The 20,495-nt window shown below is 50.1% G+C and overlaps 1 protein-coding gene across 1 annotated transcript in view; it reads left to right on the top strand.

The window, feature by feature from the left end:
• Positions 1 to 72: 72 nt before the first annotated feature.
• ASTN2 (astrotactin 2) overlaps positions 73 to 20,495 on the top strand; it is a 149,481-nt gene continuing 129,058 nt past the window's right edge. The window contains exons 1-3 of the mRNA XM_041406669.1: positions 73 to 199; positions 12,780 to 12,946; positions 15,888 to 16,076. Coding sequence (XP_041262603.1) covers positions 12,801 to 12,946; positions 15,888 to 16,076 — 335 coding nt within the window. The 5' untranslated portion in view covers positions 73 to 199; positions 12,780 to 12,800. The remainder of the gene's footprint in view (positions 200 to 12,779; positions 12,947 to 15,887; positions 16,077 to 20,495) is intronic.

Genomic DNA, 20,495 nt, shown 5'->3' with positions numbered 1-20,495 from the left:
TGCCCTGCCAGCTCCCTGCCAGCCCTAACGGTGCCTTTTCTCTCCAAGGGAAGAAGCGATGCTGTCCACCTACTTCGAAACCATCAATGACTTGCTCTCCTCCTTCGGGCCCGTCCGCGACTGCTCCCGCAACAACGGCGGCTGCACCCGCAACTTCAAGTGCGTGTCGGACCGCAAGGTGGACTCCACGGGCTGTGTGGTACGTGCTGGGGCCGTGGCGGAGGTGCTGGGGCTGTGGGGTAGGTGCTAGGGGTGTGGGGTGAGTACTGAGGCTATAGGGTTGGTGTTGGGGCTCTAGTGTAAGTATTGGAGCTTTGAGGTACATACTGGGGCTGTGGGGTTCATACTGGGGCTGTGGGGTAGGTTCTGGGGCTGTGGGATAGGTGCTGGGGCAGTGGGGTTCATACTGGGGCTCTGGGGTTCATACTGGGGCTGTGGGGTGAGTGCTGCAGCTGTGGGGTGAGTGCTGGGGCTGTGGGGTGAGTACTGAGGCTATAGGGTTGTTGTTGGGGCTCTAGTGTAAGTACTGGGGCTTTGAGGTACATACTGGGGCTGTGGGGTTGGTACTGGGGCTGTAGGGTTCTCAGGGCTGTCCTCTGGTTTGGGGACAAGCCAGAGGGAGATGTGACCTGCTCCTGCTTCCTGTGGCTGAGGGGATGTGTGGGCTGGAGGTGGACTTCCCCCAGTCCTGGGGCCTTCATGGCAAAGCACAAATGCCTTAAGGACTCCAGGGAAGCAGCCCAGGTGCCCAGATGAGCAAATGAAAGAAAAAAAAAAAATTGAGGCTGGTGGTAATTTTCTTGCTTGTCAAGGAGCAGGGATGGAAAGCTGCCTTGCTTTTTCTCCTGCTTTGTGCTTCCCAGTGAGAAGAAAGATGGAGCATCCCCCCGCAACATCCATCTCTGGGCATCTCTGACACCCGCAGAGTCTTGACTTGTTTCTGAACATGCTGATGTCTTACCAAACAATCTACTGAGTCCCAGGTTTTGCAGAGTCTAGAAGATCTCCTAGACCCCAGACCATTAGTTTTGGGCAGCGGCTCTGAATCATAGAGTCCTAGAAGGGTTTGAGTTGGAAAGGACCTTAAAGGTCATCGTGTCCTAAGCCCTGCCGTGGGCAGGGACACTTTCCACTGGACCAGGTTACCCAGAGCCCAGTGCAGCCTGGCTGTGAACAGTTCCAGGGAGGTGTTCCCGGCACCAATGCCCAGAGGGGTTTTGTTGTGCTTCCAGCTGGGAGCAGCAGAGCTCAGCACCTCACCCAGACATCAAAGTCATCCTTTCCCTGCCTGAGGAGCCTGTGTGAATCCAGGATGATGTGCAGAGCCACAGGACAGAGCCTTGGGAAGTGGGGCAAACCTAGAGCATCCCTTTGTGCCTGTTGTTGAAGGCTCTGCCTGCCAGGAAGCTGTGGTGACCCCCGAGGGGGTCCAGAGCTGTCAGCCCCTCCAGCAGCCCCTCCACCACACATTCACTGCTACTAAACCCCTGGAACCCCTCACCTCACTGCAGGCAGAGCCCCTCACCACATCCCTCCTGTCTCAGCAGAGACAGGAGGTAAGTGTCTCTTTATTTATTGAAGATGTTTGTACGCGGCAGCTGGGAAAGGTCAGGCTGGAGCCGTGCTGTCCCTGGGGGAGGTGTTTTCATTATCCCCTTCTCAGGTTGCTTGTTAAGGCCATTTAGCATGACAGTCTGATGTGTCATCAGCAACCTGGTGCCATCTCCCCCTTGCTTCTCTCCCCTTCCTCCTTTCTTTTTCCATTGCCATTTTTTTCTTTGCCCCCTTTTTCCAGGGAACAACTGCCTTTCTAGTTTTTTGGGGCGTTTTCTCCCTTTTTTACAGTGCTATTTTGCTCTGAATGCCAACATCCTTGCCCAGGCACTGTCAGAAGCAATCAGGGCTCTGATCACCTCACGCCTCTGGGAAGTGGTGCCTCTTTTTAAAGTCAGGATATATTAGGATAGAAATTGTCAATAAATTACAGCCCTAGTGCTGGCATGTGGAGAGGCAGAAAAGGAAAACCGTGTCACCTGGGGAAAACAGACCCCAGCTTCTGTAATGCCTGACTGAATCTGTGTGTAAAGAGAATGGAGGGGACAAGGGAGGAGCAGCAGCTTTTTCCTGGAGGGCATCCCCTCCCCGAGAGCTGTGGCTGAGAGGTGACACTTGGGGACCACAGGAACCCCCATGCTACACATCACAGCAGGCTCCTGGGCCTTGCATCCCATGGGGACAGGAGACTGTCTCTCCCCACTGTGCTCTTCACTCCTTTTTCTCTCCTCTGCGGGAGCATGAGGCTGCTCTGTCCCTCTCCAGAGCTCCCAGTCTTGGGGTGAAGCTCCCCAGTGCCAGCCTGAGGACAGCAGAGCTGAGCTGCCCAGGGTGAGTGTGGGGACAGACACTGCATCCCAGCCTTTGTCTCCCTGCTTCCCTTTGGACTGACACCAGCCCATGCTGCTTCCCAGTTCTCCCAACCCTGTGCAGTGTTTTATTCTCATCACCTGTTGTCAGTCCCTGGCAAAGGAGGGGAGAGAGGAGAGGTGTGGAAGGAGCTGTCTCCATGTTTCTGACCATGCACCATGCCCACTGGCCAGGGAAAAGCCTAATGGATGGGCTGGCAGCACTGCCCCCAGCCCTGTGTGATGCTCATGGTGCTGAGAGGGATCAGAGGGGCTGGGAGTGGAGCCTCAGAGCTCACACAGGTTCAGTTTGAGGCATTCTGGTACTTTCTTTGCCCACTCCTGTGCTGTCCCTCCTCATCCCACTGCTGGTGCCTGCTGGGTGTGAGCTGGGCTTCCAGTGCAAGAAGGGATGGGGTCATGTGCTGCAAATTTTCAGGGATGTCAGTTAGTTTTGAAGCTGAACTGCTGTGAACTCAATTTGCCAATTTGGTAAGTGCTATGGGCAATATCGGGATGTAATTTAATTAAGCTATCCCCTTTTTATAGAGTTCAGGGAGCATTTGCCTACTAATTTTAGCACTAGGTTTGCTCCAGCTTTACTCTGGACACAGATTCACAAATCATGACATGTTGTTAATCTCTACCAGTCAACAGTTTATTAATTTGCTGAGGACCACAGAAGTATATAATCAGTGGTTCATCAATCAAGGCTAAATCCAACAAATGTTCCAGGCAGGTACTGAGCATAAAATATACATGCAGCCTTGTAAGCAATTAATACACCACAGAGCTGGAGCCGAGTGGCTCAACCAGGGAGCAGCACAAATCTCAAAGATTTCTTATTCCTTTTATGTATAATCATCATCTGTTACCAGTTCCTTCATGCCCTTAATATGGCTTCCAGTAATTCTGGGAGGACTGGGATGCATTTATCTCTGGGATTTTAGTGGTGTGGGCTCTGCCATTATCTAATTGTTTGGCCTTAAAAGGTCTTGGTTAAAAAGTTGAGGGTGGATTGTTCACAGCTCGTGCTGGAGCCTGGCTGAGTCTCCTTGGGCTGATGATGGGGAGGAATGAGTGAGTCACTTTGCTCACTTAAAATCCTCCTTTTTAGGCATCACCTGAAACCCTAAAGCCTCTCCAGCAGGGTTCCCACCCTCAGGGGTGGCAGCTCCCCACCTGCCCACCCCAATGGGATCCCTTTTTCCCCCCATCTCTTGGTTTTCTGTTGGTTTTGTGTGTACCCCGTAGATGGCATGAGTGCATAAAGGGTTTCTGCAGTTCTTTTCTTATCGGAGGCCTTTTTTATATTTAGGTAATTTTAAGAATTATCAGCTGCAACCTTGCCAAGACCTTGGCATCGCTATCTGGAGCCTTGTGTTTGAGTATTAACATAACCAAACAGCCCCCAAGCTCTAGAAAACCTGCTTCCATGCTGCTTTTTCTTGCTGCACTCTGGAACTGCTGATGGACCTGGTCAAGCTGTGGGAATTTCCCAAGCAAACAAAATCCCAGTGAATTTCTCTGAACCCAGTGACTCTGCATGTTGAGTCCTGTGTGTGTTTTGCACCATCTTGCAGGGATCACAGCAAACCAGGAGAAAGTGTGCTAGAGGAATAATTCAGACTATATCCTATAAAGGAAATATTGCTGATCTTTTCTGCTGGCACTGTGGTAGCTGCACAGCATGGAGGGAGGATGCTGAAGGAGGGAAAATGCTTAACCCTCGTGTGTTGGTGATTTATAATTTGAGATGAAAACCTGTGAATTGGCCCTGAGAGACGGAAGGAAACACCTGCATCATGGCTGAAATTCAGGTTTCCCCAGCTGTCTCTCAGATTGGCTTCGCTCCCTGGTGCCAGTCCTCTCACCCACCTGAGGAGCAGGGGGGTGCTTCCATGTACTGCCCCACGACCAGGTGCATTTTTGAGCCTAGAAAGGCAGGACTGCAGCCTTACTGAAAATAAAAAGGGTGAGCTGTTGTTTTTTTTTTTTTTTTTTTGTTTTTTTTTTTTGGTTTTTTTTTTTTGGTTTTTTTTTTTGGTTTTTTTTTTTTGGTTTTTTTTTTTGGTTTTTTTTTTTTGGTTTTTTTTTTTGGTTTTTTTTTTTTGGTTTTTTTTTTTGGTTTTTTTTTTTTTTTTGTTTCTCCCAGAGGAGTGGGAGCTTTGGTCTTAGCACATGAGCTGGGCAAGGAGGTGCTCTGTTCTCTCCCAGTGCATTTTGGCATCCTCAGCATCACTGCAGGAGGAGGCAGCAGCAGGCCCAGGTGTCTGAGCCCCACGGTGCCTCCAGGATGGGGGTCTCCTCACTGTGAGGACCACCTGGAGAAGCAGAAGGGCATGAGCTGCCTCACTGGGGGTGAGGAGGGCAGCTCGGGGTCCTGGGCCAAGAATTACCAGAATTAGTCCCTTGTTTGTTTAGGGTGTGGGAGCCTGACTGCAGTAGGGGGATAGGTGGTGTGGGCTGCTGGTTCTGCAGCATCTGTGTGCCTGCAGAGGTTGGTGAGTTAGTTCCTTAAGTCACATTAGAGTGCTCCAGGAGCCAGGGACGTTGCAGGTGGATGTGGAAGGGATAAAGCAGGGCTGTGCTCCAGGAGCCATCCCACCTTGGGAGAGGTGTTGGCAAGAGCTGGCAGAGCCTTGCCCAGCCTGTGCACTGGGTGCTGCTGTTCTGCACAGACATGAAACCCTGCTCATCCTCACAGGCTCAGTTGCCTCTGGCAGGGATTTATTTCTAGTCTGAGCAAGAAAACAGTGTTGTTAGCCTACAAGAATGACCTGAGCTGTTCCTCCCTGCCATGGCAGGGTCAGCCCATCACAAAGGAGGGAATTTGGCTCAGCAGGATGCAGGAGGGAGAGCATCCACCAGAGAGTCACTTAATGAAGTTGTGGCCTGCAGTGACACTGGTGTGGTGCTGATCCCAGCCTCTTTAGACACAGAAGGAGGAGAGATCTGGCATGGTCCACACAGGCATATAAGCCTTAGCTTGTTTGGGGCAAATCCTTCCCTTGCTCTCTCCCAGCCCAGAATGATGGGCTGTTCCTCACTGCTGCAGAGTGTGGCAGAGAAATGGCTTCATTTAGGAGCGTAACCATTTTGGGGAGAAATGGAATTAGAAAAGAAGGAGCAGGGCAGTGTTCCTGCTTTCATCTCCTCCTTCCAGCACAAGTGTCATGGTTTTGCATGGGAGACATTTAGGGAAGACACCCAAAGGTGGCTTAGGGACCATAGAGAGATGCTTTGAAACTATGTGGGTGATGCTGAGAACTTTTTTTCCTGGGGGGAAATGGGGTGATTGGGAGTTTCAGCCCAAACCAAAATGCTGTGCAGAAAGGCCTTACATCCATGAAAATTTAAAAGTACTTTGGTTTAAAACATTTCCTTTCTATAAAGGAGAGGGAAATGTTTAATTCCACCATTATCATCTGGAGCTTTGTTTTATATTGCTTTATCCCAGTGTACAGCCTGAAATAAAAACAAAATTAGATGATGGAAACCAAAACATTTCAACCTTGTCAAAATTAAATGCTCTCCTAATTTCCCAATGAGTTTTGAGATGTAATTGATGGAATCCCACAAAGCACTTAAGCTTCATCACATCTGCATTTTTCTGACAGACAATTGTTCATTGAAAAATAAAAACTTACCCGTCCCTGCCTTGAGAGGCACCTAGCTAATTATGGGAGAGATGCACACACCAGGAGGGAAGATGAGGAAACCAGTCTCTCCTAATCCCTTTAAAGTCTCACTGGCTCCCTGGAGCAGGAGCTGACTCCTTTTGTACATTGTGGTTGGAAGCAGAAGCCCCCTGAGCTCAACAGCAAGCCCCCTTCCAAGGAACCTGTGGTTTTGGATTTTAGCTTGTTAATCCAGGTAAATACCTGTGCTGAAAATGGGATTTGAGGAGGAAAGAGGAGGAGGCTGTTGGGGTCAGGGCTGGTGGTGGGTGGGAGCAAACCACCCACCTGCCTTTGCTTTCAGAGGGGGTTTGCACCTCGTGGGCAAGGGGTGGCTGGTTTAAAAGCAAGGGGAATAGCTCAGGAAGCACCAAGGTGAGCTGGAGGTCTCTGCCTGCACAGGGAAGGAGTGGTTGGGATGATAAAAGCCCTGTTTTGTCCAGCAGTGGCTTCTTCAGCAGTGTTCCTTGAAGGCTTGGTCAGTGCCCCTCTGCTCCTCACCAGGCTGGGATGCTTGGTGTGCTGTGATCACACCTGGCTTGGGGCTTTGGGATTGGTTTGGGATATAGGATTTGATGTGCAGTGTTGTGGTTGGGCTGCACCCTGATGGGTGAGTCAAGTGTGGCATGGATTGAATTTCTGTTTTCCTGAAGGTTTTTGGAGGTGCCAGCTTCTGCTGTGAATGAAAATGTTCTGACAGGCAGGAGACACCAGCTCACCCCAAAATGGGCTGGTGGTGACTTCTGGAAGAGAAGCAGATTTTCTTGCTCCAGAAACACTTCTTCCTGCTTGCAAGGCATCCCAGCAGCTGCTTGAAGCAAATCCCTCCCTCTTGGGACTGAGGTGCACACATACACAGAGTGACTTGCCTGGGAGGGTTCCCTGGAGTGCTGGCCAGAGGTGAGGAGATGTTGCCTCCATGGATCCCCCATCCCACTTTCACAGGGGGACCAGGCTGAGAAGCACAAGCAGCATGTTCCTGGGAGCCTGCAAGACAGATGGGTTTGATTTTCTGAGGCTAAAATAATGATTGATGATCTTTAAAGGGAAAAGGAAGCAGGGGAAAAGGAGGGAGGGGGGGAAAGAGTGGGAAGATAATGACTGTTATTTCAGAAAATTGTTGTAATGTTCCCCTCTGGGAAGGATGTTCCTCCCTCAGTGGGGTGTCAGGAAGGACTCTGCCACAACTGGGGTTGGTGGGGACATCCCTGCCCTGAGGAGGCTCTGGAGAGCCCTTTAGCAACCAGCATTTTGGACCTGTTTTATCAAATATTGCTAGAGGAGGGATAAATCTCACATACAGAGACTGAGCAGCATACAGCCACGCTCTGTCCTGCTGCTGCTGAGGAGCTTTGCTCACCAGGGGCCTTCTGAGTCAAGAAAACGAGGCAGAATAAGCTAGAATTGTCCATATATATATATATATATATGGACACAGAGGGGTTTACTGCATTTGTACCATTTCTGAGCTCCAACAAGCAAATAAACACATGCCAGTGCATAGACAGGAGCTCATTAAAATGCTGGCACTTGCTTGTACCTTAGCAGTGTCTCGGATTAATGTTTTTGTCTCACGCTGAGGAGGTTCCTCGCTGAGGACTCGGCACAAAGGGGGGTCATTAGGGCCTTTGGAAATGGTCCTGGTGCTCTGTGGCACTGAACCACCAGCTGATTGTGCTGCCTTGGGCCAGCAGTGCTGGGGATGCAGCCTGGGATCCGGGGTCTCACTTCTGGAGGCATCCAGGTGTGAGAAAGGTGCCTGGAGCAGCACTGGGAGTGGGGTTTGGTGGCAGCTTCCCTCTGTGGTTTTAAGAGGTGGGGATATTCTCATCTGTACCCAGAGCATCACCTCCAGCACCTGACACAGAAGGCTCTGAGTAGAAGGCTGCTGTTGTTGAGAAAACAGAGTGGAATAACAAAAAGGGCAGTTTACTCTCTACAGAAACACTTAATAAAGTATTCTGGTTTTTAAACTTAATAATGAAGGAGAGGAGCTGAGCTGAGCTGAGCAGCTCTGGCAGGCAGCTCAGATGGAGGAGAGCGGATGTGCTCCCACCTGGGGGATCCGTGTCAGTAATGATTTGCCTTCCAGTGACCCTCACCCATCTTGCTGCTAATGAGCTTTGCAAACGAGAAAGTGAGCAAAGGCTCCTTTTTTACTTTACATGAGCGGGGACTTGTCCAGGCATTTATTTTCCTAAGGCACAGTCTCACACAGGTTCTGGTGTGTGTTGTGTTCCTTCCCCCAGAGGTGATCCTCCTCCTGTCGTGTTTGCCCTGGCCGTGCTGGGGATGCTGCTGGTGCTGCTGGGCAGAGGAGCTGTGCCCAGTCCTGGTGGCGGGAGGCCACAGGGTGCCACACGCTGTGCTGGGTGACAGCAGTGGGCACAGTGGGCACAGACATCCTATTTTGTAGTTCCAAACCACAGCCCCTGTGTACAGGTGAGGCTGGATCTGGTGTCTTCCCAGGGGTGGCTGTGGGCATGTGGCAGCAGGCCCTGCCAAATCTGCTACTCTGTGTCACCTTGGAGATGTCATTTAAAAGCGAAAAAAGCCTGTTTTGCAAAACAACAGATAAAAATAGCACTTCCTATTCAGCACATCCATTCCCTGTGAGTACTCAAAATTCATTTGCTGACTGCAATCACAGGAATAAGGACATGTGTGCTCTGGGATGGGAGGGGATGGGCTGGTGTCCAACTATGCCATCAGCCAAACCATGTGGAGCTGCAGGTGGCTCCTTCTCCTCAGACCCCTTGGCAGCAGCAGGGTCAGAACATTGGAGCTGAGGGTCATCTTTAGCCTTCAGGACCTGTGTTATCAGTGCTAACACACAACAAGAAAAGAAAGTTTTCTTTTCCAATGCCAAGAGCAATTTTCAGGGTTGTCTGTCGGCACAGAGAAATCAGTTCACTTCTGCATAGATGAACTGGATTTGCGAGAGCGTGGAATTATATTTGTATGGTAACAGCTTCTCCTTGGATTTTGAGCAGACCATGAGCTGGAGTCTTCCCCCTACACCTCCTTTTCCTCTCCATAGCATGGATTAAGCACCAGACCCTTTTCCCAAGCTCTGAGCTATATTTCCTGGTCAGCTCCGTGGATAAAGGATGGGCTGGGAATTGGAAGTGAACGCATGCAATATGAGTCTAACGTGGTAAACCACAAACTGCTTTTTCTTTTGAATCTCTGGGTTACAGTGTGTGGGATCCCTTTGCTTCTGTGGCTCAATAAATCCATGTGTGGATGAGGGGTGTGCAGAGGTGTTTGCCCAGGCCCTGCTGGGGCACAGCTTTCCTCCCACCAGGGTGGGACGTGCCACCCGTGCTCGCCCAGACAGAGTTATTGACCGAGTTTCTTATTGATTTTGTAATCATTTTCCAACAGAGCCCCCTGTCCTGTGTCACTGCCAAGGCAGATCGCAAATTGAACTGCACCTAAATTGATGGGGCATTGATTAAAACTCACCGTAATTATTGGTTCTCTGCTGCCCAAGCCAGGCAAATCAATGTCAGCAAGAACAGATCTGCTCCTTTATAAAAGCACAGTGTATAAAGGGTGAATGCTGGCTTTCCAAACCCATCCAGAAGCCCAAGCTGATCCACCAGGGAGTCAGGATTAGCACAAACTGGCTTTTTCCATGGTCATTTCTCACTTCTGTGGGCAAGAACATAGCTGCACTCAAATGGACTTCAGTTTTTCCCCACTCTGATCTATTGATGGGAAGTCCCAATGTGAAATCCTCTGCTCCAGGGGCAGAGAGGTGTGTTACAAACATTTATAAGCCCTTAGAAGCTATGGCTACTCCAGGAAGTATCCGAGGCCAGATTGGACAGGGCTTGGAGCAGCCTGGGATAGTGAGAGGCTTCCCTGCTCATGGCAGGGGAGGTGAGCTGATTTTTAAGGTACTCTCCCACCCAAACAATTCTGTGATTTGTTGTGCTCAGTAATTGCTTCATCCACCTATTCATCCCTGCAAACCCCTCCATGGAGAGGCTGGTGTTGCCTGGCCAGCACTAACTGCCAAGTTTGCTGCTTCCCCTGGCTCTCCTAGGCAGGGACACATCCCGAGGTTTCACGTTGGCTCCCTGGCTTCCCTTTCTGTCCCTGGAGAGCCCCATGCTGCAGCACAGCAGCTGACTGGAGAGCCAGCTCTGCTCTGAGCAGGGATGGATGTGGAGAGACAGGAGCACTTTCTTTTGCAAATGCTGTGCTGAGCTATTTGCCGGCTGTAATTAATGACTATTAGGATGCATAATTATGAACTGAAAGGAAGCACGTTTCGTGGTGGTTAAGAGCCAAAACTGGAGGAATATCCCAAGGGTGGCCTCAAGCAGAGTAGGACGAAGGGAGGGAGGGCTTTGCTGACCCACTAACCCAGTCACAGGGAAAGAACCATCTTCTTCCTCTCTGGGCTGGAGAAGGTGCTGAGCTCAGCACATGGATCTGTGCCAAGGCAAGAATTCCAAGTGACAGCGCCGAAAAGCCGTGACTGATCCTCTGGCTGTGGTCCTGCAGCTCCTGCTGCCTTACAATCCCATCCAGTTCCTTCAGCACCCTGGAATATCCCACAGGATCCCCAGAGGGAACTTGAGCAGAGCCGTGCCCCCATCCCTGTGGGTGTGGGGAGAGCAGCAGAGCGGATGCAGTGCCGTGAGCAGGGATGCTGTTTGCAGCCAGACCTCCCCGTGTCCTCCAGGGAGATCCTCTCTGCCAATTTGCACAGCTCTGCTCTTACAGCAGACAAGGAGGAAAGCACAGGAGATAAGAGATGGATCTGTAGATTTACAAACACTCTCATCCTGGTGCTGTTTCCCAGGCAGCTCTGGGGTCGTGGAAAGCACAGATTGTTCTCAGTGTTCTCTCCTCCTTCATTGTTCTGTGTATGCATCTGGAAAGGCTCCTGCTCCCAAGTCTTCTGCTGCTTTCTGCTGCTAATTCCAGAGCTGTGTCTTTGGGACCCTGCCTGCTCTGTAGGGATGGACAGCATCCTATTCCAGAGCCCTTTGCTGCCAAGACCCTTTGGATGGACAAGCCTTGTGCCTTCCCTTCTCACCTTACCCGGTGTCCCCAAGGATGCTGCTGAGGTTTGCAAGCTTCAGAGCTGAGGGCACAGGAGGCAGTGAGGGATCTGAGGGACAGCTGGCACAGAGATCAACACACCCCAGTTGCTGTAAGTGGGGCAGAAGCAGTTTTGATACTGCTGCTGTAGGGAAGTGGCACAAGGTTTCTAGGAGGTGGAGAGAAAGGTGTGGATGAACCTTATAACAGGGTAGGACAAGTATGATGGTTTTAAACTGAAGGAAGGGAGGTTTAAATTAGATGTTAGGATGAAATTCTTCCCTGTGAGGGTGGGGAAGCCCTGGCCCTGGTTGCCCCGAGCAGCTGTGGCTGCCCCTGGATCCCTGGCAGTGCCCAAGGCCAGGCTGGACAGGGTGTGGGGCAGCCTGGGATAGTGGAAGGTGTCCTTGCTCATGGTAGCAGGGTTGCAAGTGGATGGTCTTGAGAGGTCTCTTCCAACCCAAACATTCTAGTATTCTGGGATGGCTCAGAGTGGGCCAGGAGTCTCTAAAGCCCCTTTCTGCTGTCTCTGTTTGCTTCTTAAATAGCCATGAGTGAGCAAGGCTCAGGAGCCCATCTCCCATCAGGACTCTGCCGGTGTTAGTGAGTGCAAGGCCCAGGATCTCCTGAACTTTTATTAATATGTGCAGCATTTTGCTCACATAGAAAAGTGATTTTCTTTTTTAAGCATGAGGTGTAGTGGTTTTATAACCTTTCTTCTGCTTGACAGAGGCCATTTATAAACTGCCTTCATCACTACCTGTGCCATTTCCAGTCTAACTCATCTTCAAGAAATTCCATAATGCATTTTTAATTGTGAGCTGTTCCCAGACAAGATTTATTTATTTTTTCAAGGACTGGCCTTTTTGTTGTTGTTTGTGTGCGTGTCTGTTTGGTGAAAAGGGATAAATAACAAAAATGGGAGTGTGCTTTAATCTGGGTGACAATTTATCAATGGCATTTGCCATCTGCTGGCTTTTATCTTTTGGGGCAAGGAAAACAAGCTGGGGAACTGCAATTAGAAATTAGAGCCATGGTTCCCTCAGCTGTGGAAAACTGATGAGCTTGGGCTGCCATCCTGGCTGCCTCAGTCCTGCTTCTGCCATGGGCTGGTCCTGCCCACAGCAGGCATCAGGATCCTTTTGTGCATGATGCCAGGGCCATGCTTGCTGACTGCCTGGCATGGGTTGAGATGGATTTCTAGGTCATTCCCAAGCACTGAGATGATTCTCTGGGTTGGTCCCAGGTGTTGAGGTGTTTATTTCTGGGTTGCACTGGATTTTTCTGCATTTTGGAGGAACAGGGAGAAAACACAGAGGGTTGTGAAGTTTTACCCCATGCTAGCTTAAGGATTTATTGCTGTGTAGTTTTACTGTCCCAAGGATTTCACCCTCTTACAGAGGGAGGATGAGGCGGAAGGCATTGGCAGCAGACCAAAGCCTTGCCCCCTTCCCAAGGGCTGTGAGAGGTGATGCAGGGCTACCCCATCCGTCACTCAGGACAAACTCCTCTCCTTCAGATGGAGAAGGAGTTCAGCAGCACTGGCTCTGGGATGGGCTGTGCCCTGAGAGGCACAGGGACTCCAGGGTGGGGGAGGATGCCCAGGTGACCTTTCCTGTGCCCTGTCTCTCTGCAGTGCCCCGAGGACCTGCGGCCCATGAAGGATGGCACCGGCTGCTACGATTACTCCAAAGGGATCGACTGCTCCGACGGCTTCAACGGCGGCTGCGAGCAGCTCTGCCTGCAGCAGACCCTGCCTCTGCCCCACGACCCCTCCTCCAGCACCATCTTCATGTTCTGTGGGTGAGTCCCCTCTAGGCAGTTGTCATAGTTGAGACAGTCACAATACAAAGCAGCATTCCATTTTCAGCAGGCTTCAAACTGTTTTTGTTATAGCCTGCATGCTTTTTATACGTTCTTACAAAACTCATCAGTTTACACTTTACTCATTGGTCAGGAAAGACAAACAAAGTGCTCATTGGAACAGGCAGTTGCAGGTTTCTCTTATTTATCCTTCTTTCTTTCTTGGTTTCTATGTCAACGACCTTAGTAGAAAATTCTTTCAGGGGTGAACGTGGCCCTCTTATCAAACTTCTCTCTGGCTCACAGAAGTCGCTGTAAAACCTCTTCCACAGTCAGTCCCCTCCAAGGCTCCTCAACAAGAAACCCCTTCCTATAATTATTGTTTTGTTACTATAAGTCAAGCTTCAGGTTTTCTGTGGTTGATCACAGCCAGTATCCTTTATCCAAAAAACAGCAGTCTCCATATCTTCTGTTCATATCTGTTCAAACAACACTTGCTGATCTTGTACGGGCATGACTTGCTCTGTGATGTGTGTTGGTAAAGCAATAGCCTTGGCCATTGGAGTATTCTCAGGAATTACCACTGGTTGGTGCAAAACCTGAGCTAAAACAGTTAATTCTTCATTAAAATTTTCTAAAACAAGGGATGGATAAATTATGAGCCCCAAAATACTGCTTCTGTCTTTGCCTATAATCAAAAATTCTTGTATTTTCCACAATGTTCCAGTAATTCCTGTGGGAATTACTGCATGTCTTTCATTGACCTCATCTTGTCCCAAGCTGGGCCAAGGGAAATTTAGGCTAGATATTAGGAAAAAGTTTTTTAAAGAAAGATTGATGATGTTCTGGAATGGCTGCCCGAGTAGGTGGTGGAGTCACCATCCCTGGATGAGTTTTAAAAAAGCCTGGATGTGGCACTGGGTGCCAGGGTTTAGTTGAGCTGTTGGAGCTGGGTTGGACTCAATAGTGTTGAAGGTCTTTTCCAACCCAGTGATTCTGTGAATTCTGTGAATCTCCATCCCTGGCCACCTCCTGTGCCACACAGCCTAGCCCAGCCTGGATTTGAGTGTGCAAGAAAAAGGCTGCTGATGGAGCTGACATCCAGCAGGGAATAGAGGCACCTGGTTTTCCTGAGGGAAGTGTGAGGAGCAGTGTGAGCAGATGCACCTTCCTTCTCTCCCCCAGTGTGTGACAGTACAGTTTGTTCTGTGACTCACTGTGAAGGGACCCAAAAATTGTGCATTGTGTGTGTGTTGGAGGGGAAGGTGTAGGATTTGTTTAAAAAATGCTACTTTTTTTTTGTGCCTCCCTTAAAAATAGAGTCTCATCCCTGATTTTGGCCGGGATCTTATAATCCTACACAATTTAGCATTTTCTCTCAGGAAAATCTCCCTGGCTGCAGTGTGCTCTAAAAGGAGCTCAGTGATTATCTGGCTTTATTCTGCACAGCTGCAGCCATCCATCGCCTGCCCCAGCCCCACGGCTGGTTCACACTCTCAGGCACACTCAGGAACTTACTCCATGTCCCAGTGTGACAGATTAGGATGAAGAAGGGGGAAAAAAAGCCCTTTTGGAAAGAAAATGCCCACAAGCAAGGAGGGGAATGAATTGCTAGCAGTAATTCCGAGGAGCATCCGTCATGTCCCGACGCCTGCAGGTGCAGCAAAGACCTCACACTGCTCTGAGTGCTGGCTGGTCCCTGGGAAGAGCAGCCCAGGGAGCTCTGCCTGTGCCAGTTTCTCCTTTATTTATTCAATTTTTGCTGCTTTGTTGTTTATTTTTCCACCCCCACTACCTTTTTTATTATTGTTTAGCAGCGCAGAGTGACTGAGCACATTTTCTGCTCCGTGCCTGCAGAAGGGTTAGAAATTCATGTGGACTCCAGCACCCTTTGAGGGGAGGGTCCAGAAGATCTTGGGACATTCCATGGTCTCCATCCACACAAATCTGCATTTCAGCCTTGCATCCTCAGGGACAGAGACTCTTTCTCTGTTTTTGTTTGTTTTTTGGGTTTTTTCCTCTTCTTTTTTTTTCATAATCCCTTTTCAAGGCTGACATGTGCCTTGGGAACAGGCAAGGAAGAGCGTGACAGACGGGTGGGAGTTCTGGTTGCAGTAAAATGCAGTAAAGGAAGGGCAGAGGGAAGCAAGCCTGGGTAGGGGTGGGGTTGGTGTTACAGCAGTGGGGCTGTGGGGAGGGAACAGAAGTTACCCAGTGTGGTGGGAACTGACAAAAAGGCTGGTGGAAGAGGAGGAGAGGCAGGATGGCACATTTACAAAAGATTCCACTGAGGTGTCCAGTGTCTGCAGTTAAACCACATCCCTGCTGCCTGCATCAGTTTCCCTTCCTGCCAGTTGAAGATGAACATGTGAATCTTATCCAGAACAGGCTTGGAAGTGGGATCAAAGAGCATAGGAGCAGCCAGGCTGGAGCTGCTTCCTTGCAGGAGGGTATTTCTAGGTGGAAGAAGGGGAAGGAACTTGATTTTGCTTTGCTGTGGTGTGGGGGATGTTAGTACCCAAGCAGCAGACACACAGTGGGCTCAGCTCTGCTCTCCAGCATGGGGGCAGCTCCAGGCAGGACAGCATGGAATCCTGGAATGGTTTAGGTTGGAAGGGACCTGAAAGCTCCTCTTATTCCACCCCCCTGCCATGGGTAGGGACACCTTCCCTCAGACCAGGGTGCTCCAAGCCCCACAAAACGTCACTGCAGGCAGATGGGCAATGCTGCTGCAGGAGGGAGGGGAGTTGGGAGCCAAGCCCCCATTCACTGATCACCAACCCAGCCAGGGCTGAGGATTTGGGCTCTGTGGAGGATTTGGACCCCTCCCATGTCCAAACAACTGCTGCAGGTGTTGGTGGTGCTATCTGGGCTGGCAGAGGCTCGTGGGGTGGGTTGCTCTGTGCCTGGCTCATCTCCCGTGGCCTGTTGTGCCCCACAGGTGTGTGGAGGAGTACAAGCTGGCCCCGGATGGGAAGTCCTGCCTGATGCTGTCTGACATCTGCGAGGGCCCCAAGTGCCTGAAGGCTGATGCCAAGTTCAATGACACCCTTTTTGGGGAGATGCTGCACGGCTACAACAACAGGAGCCAGCATGTCAACCAAGGGCAGGTGTTCCAGATGACCTTCAGGTATGTCCTGGTTCTGCTCCTCGTTTTGGGAATATCAGGATGGTGAGATGGGACCGAGGTCCAGTGGGACAGAGCCAGCATCTCTGATTTGCTCATGAGAGGGAGAGAGCAAGAGGACAAGGAGCATCCATGGCTTTCCTGCCTGCTCATCCTCCCTCTGGCAGCAGCACAGGACCCTCCTGGGCTGGTCTGTGTCTTGTCAGCATGAGACACATCCAGCTGGGCTCTGTGGGCCTTTCTCAGGGGTGTTGCCTTATCTCTTTCTGAGCACTGATGTATTCCATCTCTGTGATATCCTGCAACAACAAGCTGTTTGGTTGTGTGTGGTGTGAAAGAGCATTTCCTTTGCTGTGTTTCCAGCCTGTGCCAGCTGGTTTTATTCAGTGCCCCCATCACAGTGCTGGGAGGAGCTGTGGATATAGCATGATAAATCATGTAAATGAGCTGAAGGTGAATGCCTTCACCTTGCAGGGCTCACAGAGGAGAGCTTGCTGAATTCAGGGCTGGCAGGTGAGTTTTTTAGTTATTTTTCATCAGGTCTTCTGAATGCAGCTGTGTTTTGATCAGGTGTAAGCCAGGGTGGCTCTGTGAGTTTTGAAGCAGCAGCACTAATCAGTCAGGAGAGGCTCCAGCCCACACCGCCGCCAGACACAGCTCTCCCTGCCCAGCACAGTTTATTTCCTGTTCAGGCACCAACACCTCATTGCTGCCTCTGATTTCAGCTGGACCTGTGGGTCCTCATCTCTGCTGCCCACAGAGTTCTTCCAGGTGTTTTTGCCCAGCTGATCAAAACTTCCCTGGCTGTGGACTCAAGCTCAGCTCTGGCCTTCTGCTCTCTTGATGACAGAGGCATTACAAACTGCATCAGCAAAAGCTTTTGCTGGGAGTGAGAACTGGCGGGACACAAAGGCAATTTTCCCAGCAGATTCCTCTTTGCTTGCTCTCCCTCATGTTAGAATGGTCAGTGGGTCCATCAGAGCAGAGCCAGGGCTGCAGAGATGAAGATTTCCATGAGCTGGTGGGTCTAAGGGATGCTTTGTTCCTTCCAGGTAGCAAATGTATCCCCTGTTCAGGGCTGAATTCCATCTGGAAAGCCCACAAGGATTGTCTGTGGGGCTGCTTTTTCCTGGGGCACGTGGCTGCTTCAAGTGTTCCCCTCTGAGGGCATCCTGAGGATGGCAGCTCTGGGCAGTTCCTGCTGGGGTTGCCCTTGGAATAAAACACCTGAGGTGTTGGGATGGCACCTTCCAGGGCCAGAAGGTATTCCTTGGGGCTCTGCCTGACAGTTTTTGTGGTTAAAAAGGGGCTGTTAGTCCTCCTTCCCAGGGCTGGCCCCACTCCTGCCAGGCTGGCTGGGATGTGCAGTGGGGAGAAACTTTTCCCAGTGAGGAGCTGTGCAGTGACAGCCAAGTGTTTTGTACAGCCTGCTGGGTTTCTTTAGTCCTAGAATTAGAATTATTTTAAAAATTAGAGGGTTGGTTTTTTTTTTTTTTTTTTGGTGAATGATGAACATGAGGAATTCTACAGATTCTTTGTTGTCTTAATGTGGCTTTTTTTGTAATTTTTTTCCTGATTTTTTTGAGACTACTTAGTTTTTGGGTTTTCTTTTAGGGATTACTGGTTTACTTATATTAGGTTGTTTATTTTCTAGGTTAATTTTAGGGTAGTGAGTGCTTTTGTGACTTTAATAAAAAATGTACCTTTTTGTTCTCTATTGAGACAAGAGATTTTTTCTTTACATTGTGATGGGTTTTGTATAATGAAGGGATGAATAGTTGTAGTTTTGTTTTCTGGTTTTGTAATGAGAATTATATGTTTACTTTGTAAATATAAGGTAGTTATTTTAATCTTTGTGAGGGAGCTTAAAGGTGCTATTAATTTTTATTTTTCAGGCTAAAACACATAAGAAATAACTGTGATGATTGTGTTTGTGTCTAACGTGTTTATAATTGTAATTGTTTTGTTATTATATATTAAGTTAGTAGCAGTGAGGAGCAGGAGAAAGCAGGTCTGGAGCAGGAGCATCCTGCCAAGCTGCCCACGTGGTGCTGGCTGTGGCGCGCCATGCAGTGGCTCTGCAGAGCTCGCAGCACATCGTGCTCCAGAAATGCTTCCAGCAGCCTGGAAGATCATCCAGGTCACCCTTTTCCCATCTGAGTGAGGCTCCAAAAGCAGCAGGCAGTGATGAGAAGGGCTCAGCTCCCTGCAGTGTCCTCCCCCAGGGCCAGGCTGCCGGGGTGTCGGCAGGTCACGGTGTGGAAGCACCATTACATCATTCCTTAACAAGGGAAGAGAAGGAGGTTAATGGAGAAGAAATTATTAACTAAAAGATGTAATTTGCCTCTGATTTTCATAGATATTCAAGAACCTCTCTGAGCATTAAGACACCAGCTGTTAGAGAAGCCCTTAATTTGGTGCATTTGAAACATAGCAGGAAGCTGCCTAATACTAGGGATTAAAAGCCTGTTTCTGCGAAGTAGGAGCAAGAACCTGCTATCAGAACAAGGGGCTGAGTATTTTAGAGGGATTTATGACTGCTGGGATCCTTTAGCTATGCAGATGTGACAATCTTTTGAATGGTGTCTGCTTCCCATGTCGCCGCATCCTCAGTGTCTTTAATAAGTAGGATATTCTCAATGTGCCAGGCATGTCAGCATGGGGTGGGGAGGGAGCCTTTGTGCTGGGAAAAGCTGCCTTGCACACCCTGGCCTGGGCAACACTTACCAGTTACTGCAGAATTTCCATCCCCTGAGGGTCAGGGAGGTCTCTTTGCCACCTAAGGGGCTGCAGCACTGATTTATTAGAGTCTCTGCCCTTCTGGTGGCTGCAGAATGGACCAGGTTCCATGGAAGGAACCACTTTGGGTTATCTGGTCCAACTGGAGCACAGGGCACAGGATTGCATCCAAGCAGTTCTTGAATAATCCAGTGAGGGAGACTCCACACCCTCTCTGGGCAATCTGTTCCAGTGCTTGGTCACTGGACTGTAAAGAAGTTTCTTTCTCATGTTCAGATGGAACTTCCTGGGCAGCATTTTCTGCCCATCACCTCTTTCTGGTCCCACTGCTGGGCATCACTGAGCAGAGCCTGGTCCGTCCTCTTGGCACAGCTCAGCACACCAGTGGGATGGACCAGGTGTAGCAGTGATGGCTTTATGGTATCTGACCAGCTGGAAAGGCTGGGAATGTGCACTGGGTACCTTCAGGATGCGGAGCGCTGATGGATGTGAGATACAGAACAGCTTGGGAGGTCTCAGACCAACGTGTGGTTGCAGTCAGTGCTGCTTCAGATGTTGTGTTTCCCCTTTAATAGATGTCATTCTATCCTAGGGGCTCAAGCATTTATCCAAAGACTTCAGCTGTGTGACTGAGGAGATGGCAACACCCAGGGGATGGGTGGAGGAAGCAGATTCTGGCTGCTGAGGCCAGTGTACCCCAGCAGGGCTGGGCAGCAGCCAGCCTGGTCCCTGCTGTGTGCTCCACACGTGCTCCACATGCACCCCAGCACTGATGGAACACCTCCTTGTGCTGCCTAGAGCCTGGCCCTGCTCACGTGGCCCTTCCTGCTTGTGCCAAGGACCCTTTGCCCCATCCATCAGTGACAATGCAGCCACAGCGCAGCAGGATGTGAGCTCCACAGCATCCCTGCAGCTCTGCTCCAGCCATCAGCAGCTAGGAGCTCTGTGGGCAGCTTCTCCTGCACTGAGGTGGTTTAATAACCACTGATGGCTTGTGTGGAGGTCGGGGTGCTCAGCTGCTCTGTTGGACATGCCAGCATCAAGGCTCCTGCTTGGAGGAATGCACCATGGCATCACTGCTGCTGCTGCTGCTGCCTTACTGCAAGGATTTAAATCAAAGCACTCCTCCAGTGATGCTTCTCCTGTGCAGTCCCTCATGGGCACTTTGGGAGGGGACTGGAGAGGGATCTTCCATCACTCACCAGAAGCCTCCCTTGGTCCTTCCACTGCTGAGCCAAAAGCACATTCAGAGCCATCTTCTTCTGGGCACCCCTCTCCTCTCCTTAAAGAAGGCTGTTCCCGTTGGCAAAGTGCTCTGTGAGGTTAATAAGGAGATGGGATTGGAGCTGATCTATTCCAGTCACACCTCCTGGTCTAGCTGAGAGGCTCAGCAATGGATGCAGCTCACTAAAGACTAGATTAGAGTGATTTTCCCCCCGTTGCCTCACGGTGGGGCAGAGCCTGAGCCCTGTGCCATTCCCAAATCACTGAGGAATTATTTTCCAAATGAGTTGTTTGCTCATTCTTTATCTGTTTTTGCGTTGTCTCTTTGCCATGAGGGAATAGATATTTTTGTTTAAAAGCTGTTTGCAGTTTCAGACTGTTGCATTTCTGCCATTAATATGGAGAAATCCCAAAATACTGCCCGTGGAGCCAGCTTTATTTGCTGGATTATTGCAGCAT

Source organism: Onychostruthus taczanowskii, unplaced genomic scaffold, assembly GCF_017590055.1.
Source record: "Onychostruthus taczanowskii isolate IOZ18803 unplaced genomic scaffold, ASM1759005v1 scaffold25, whole genome shotgun sequence".
Lineage (NCBI taxonomy): Eukaryota > Metazoa > Chordata > Aves > Passeriformes > Passeridae > Onychostruthus > Onychostruthus taczanowskii.
The sequence above is the reverse complement of the archived record's forward strand: the minus strand, read 5'-3'. Positions and strand labels throughout refer to the sequence as shown.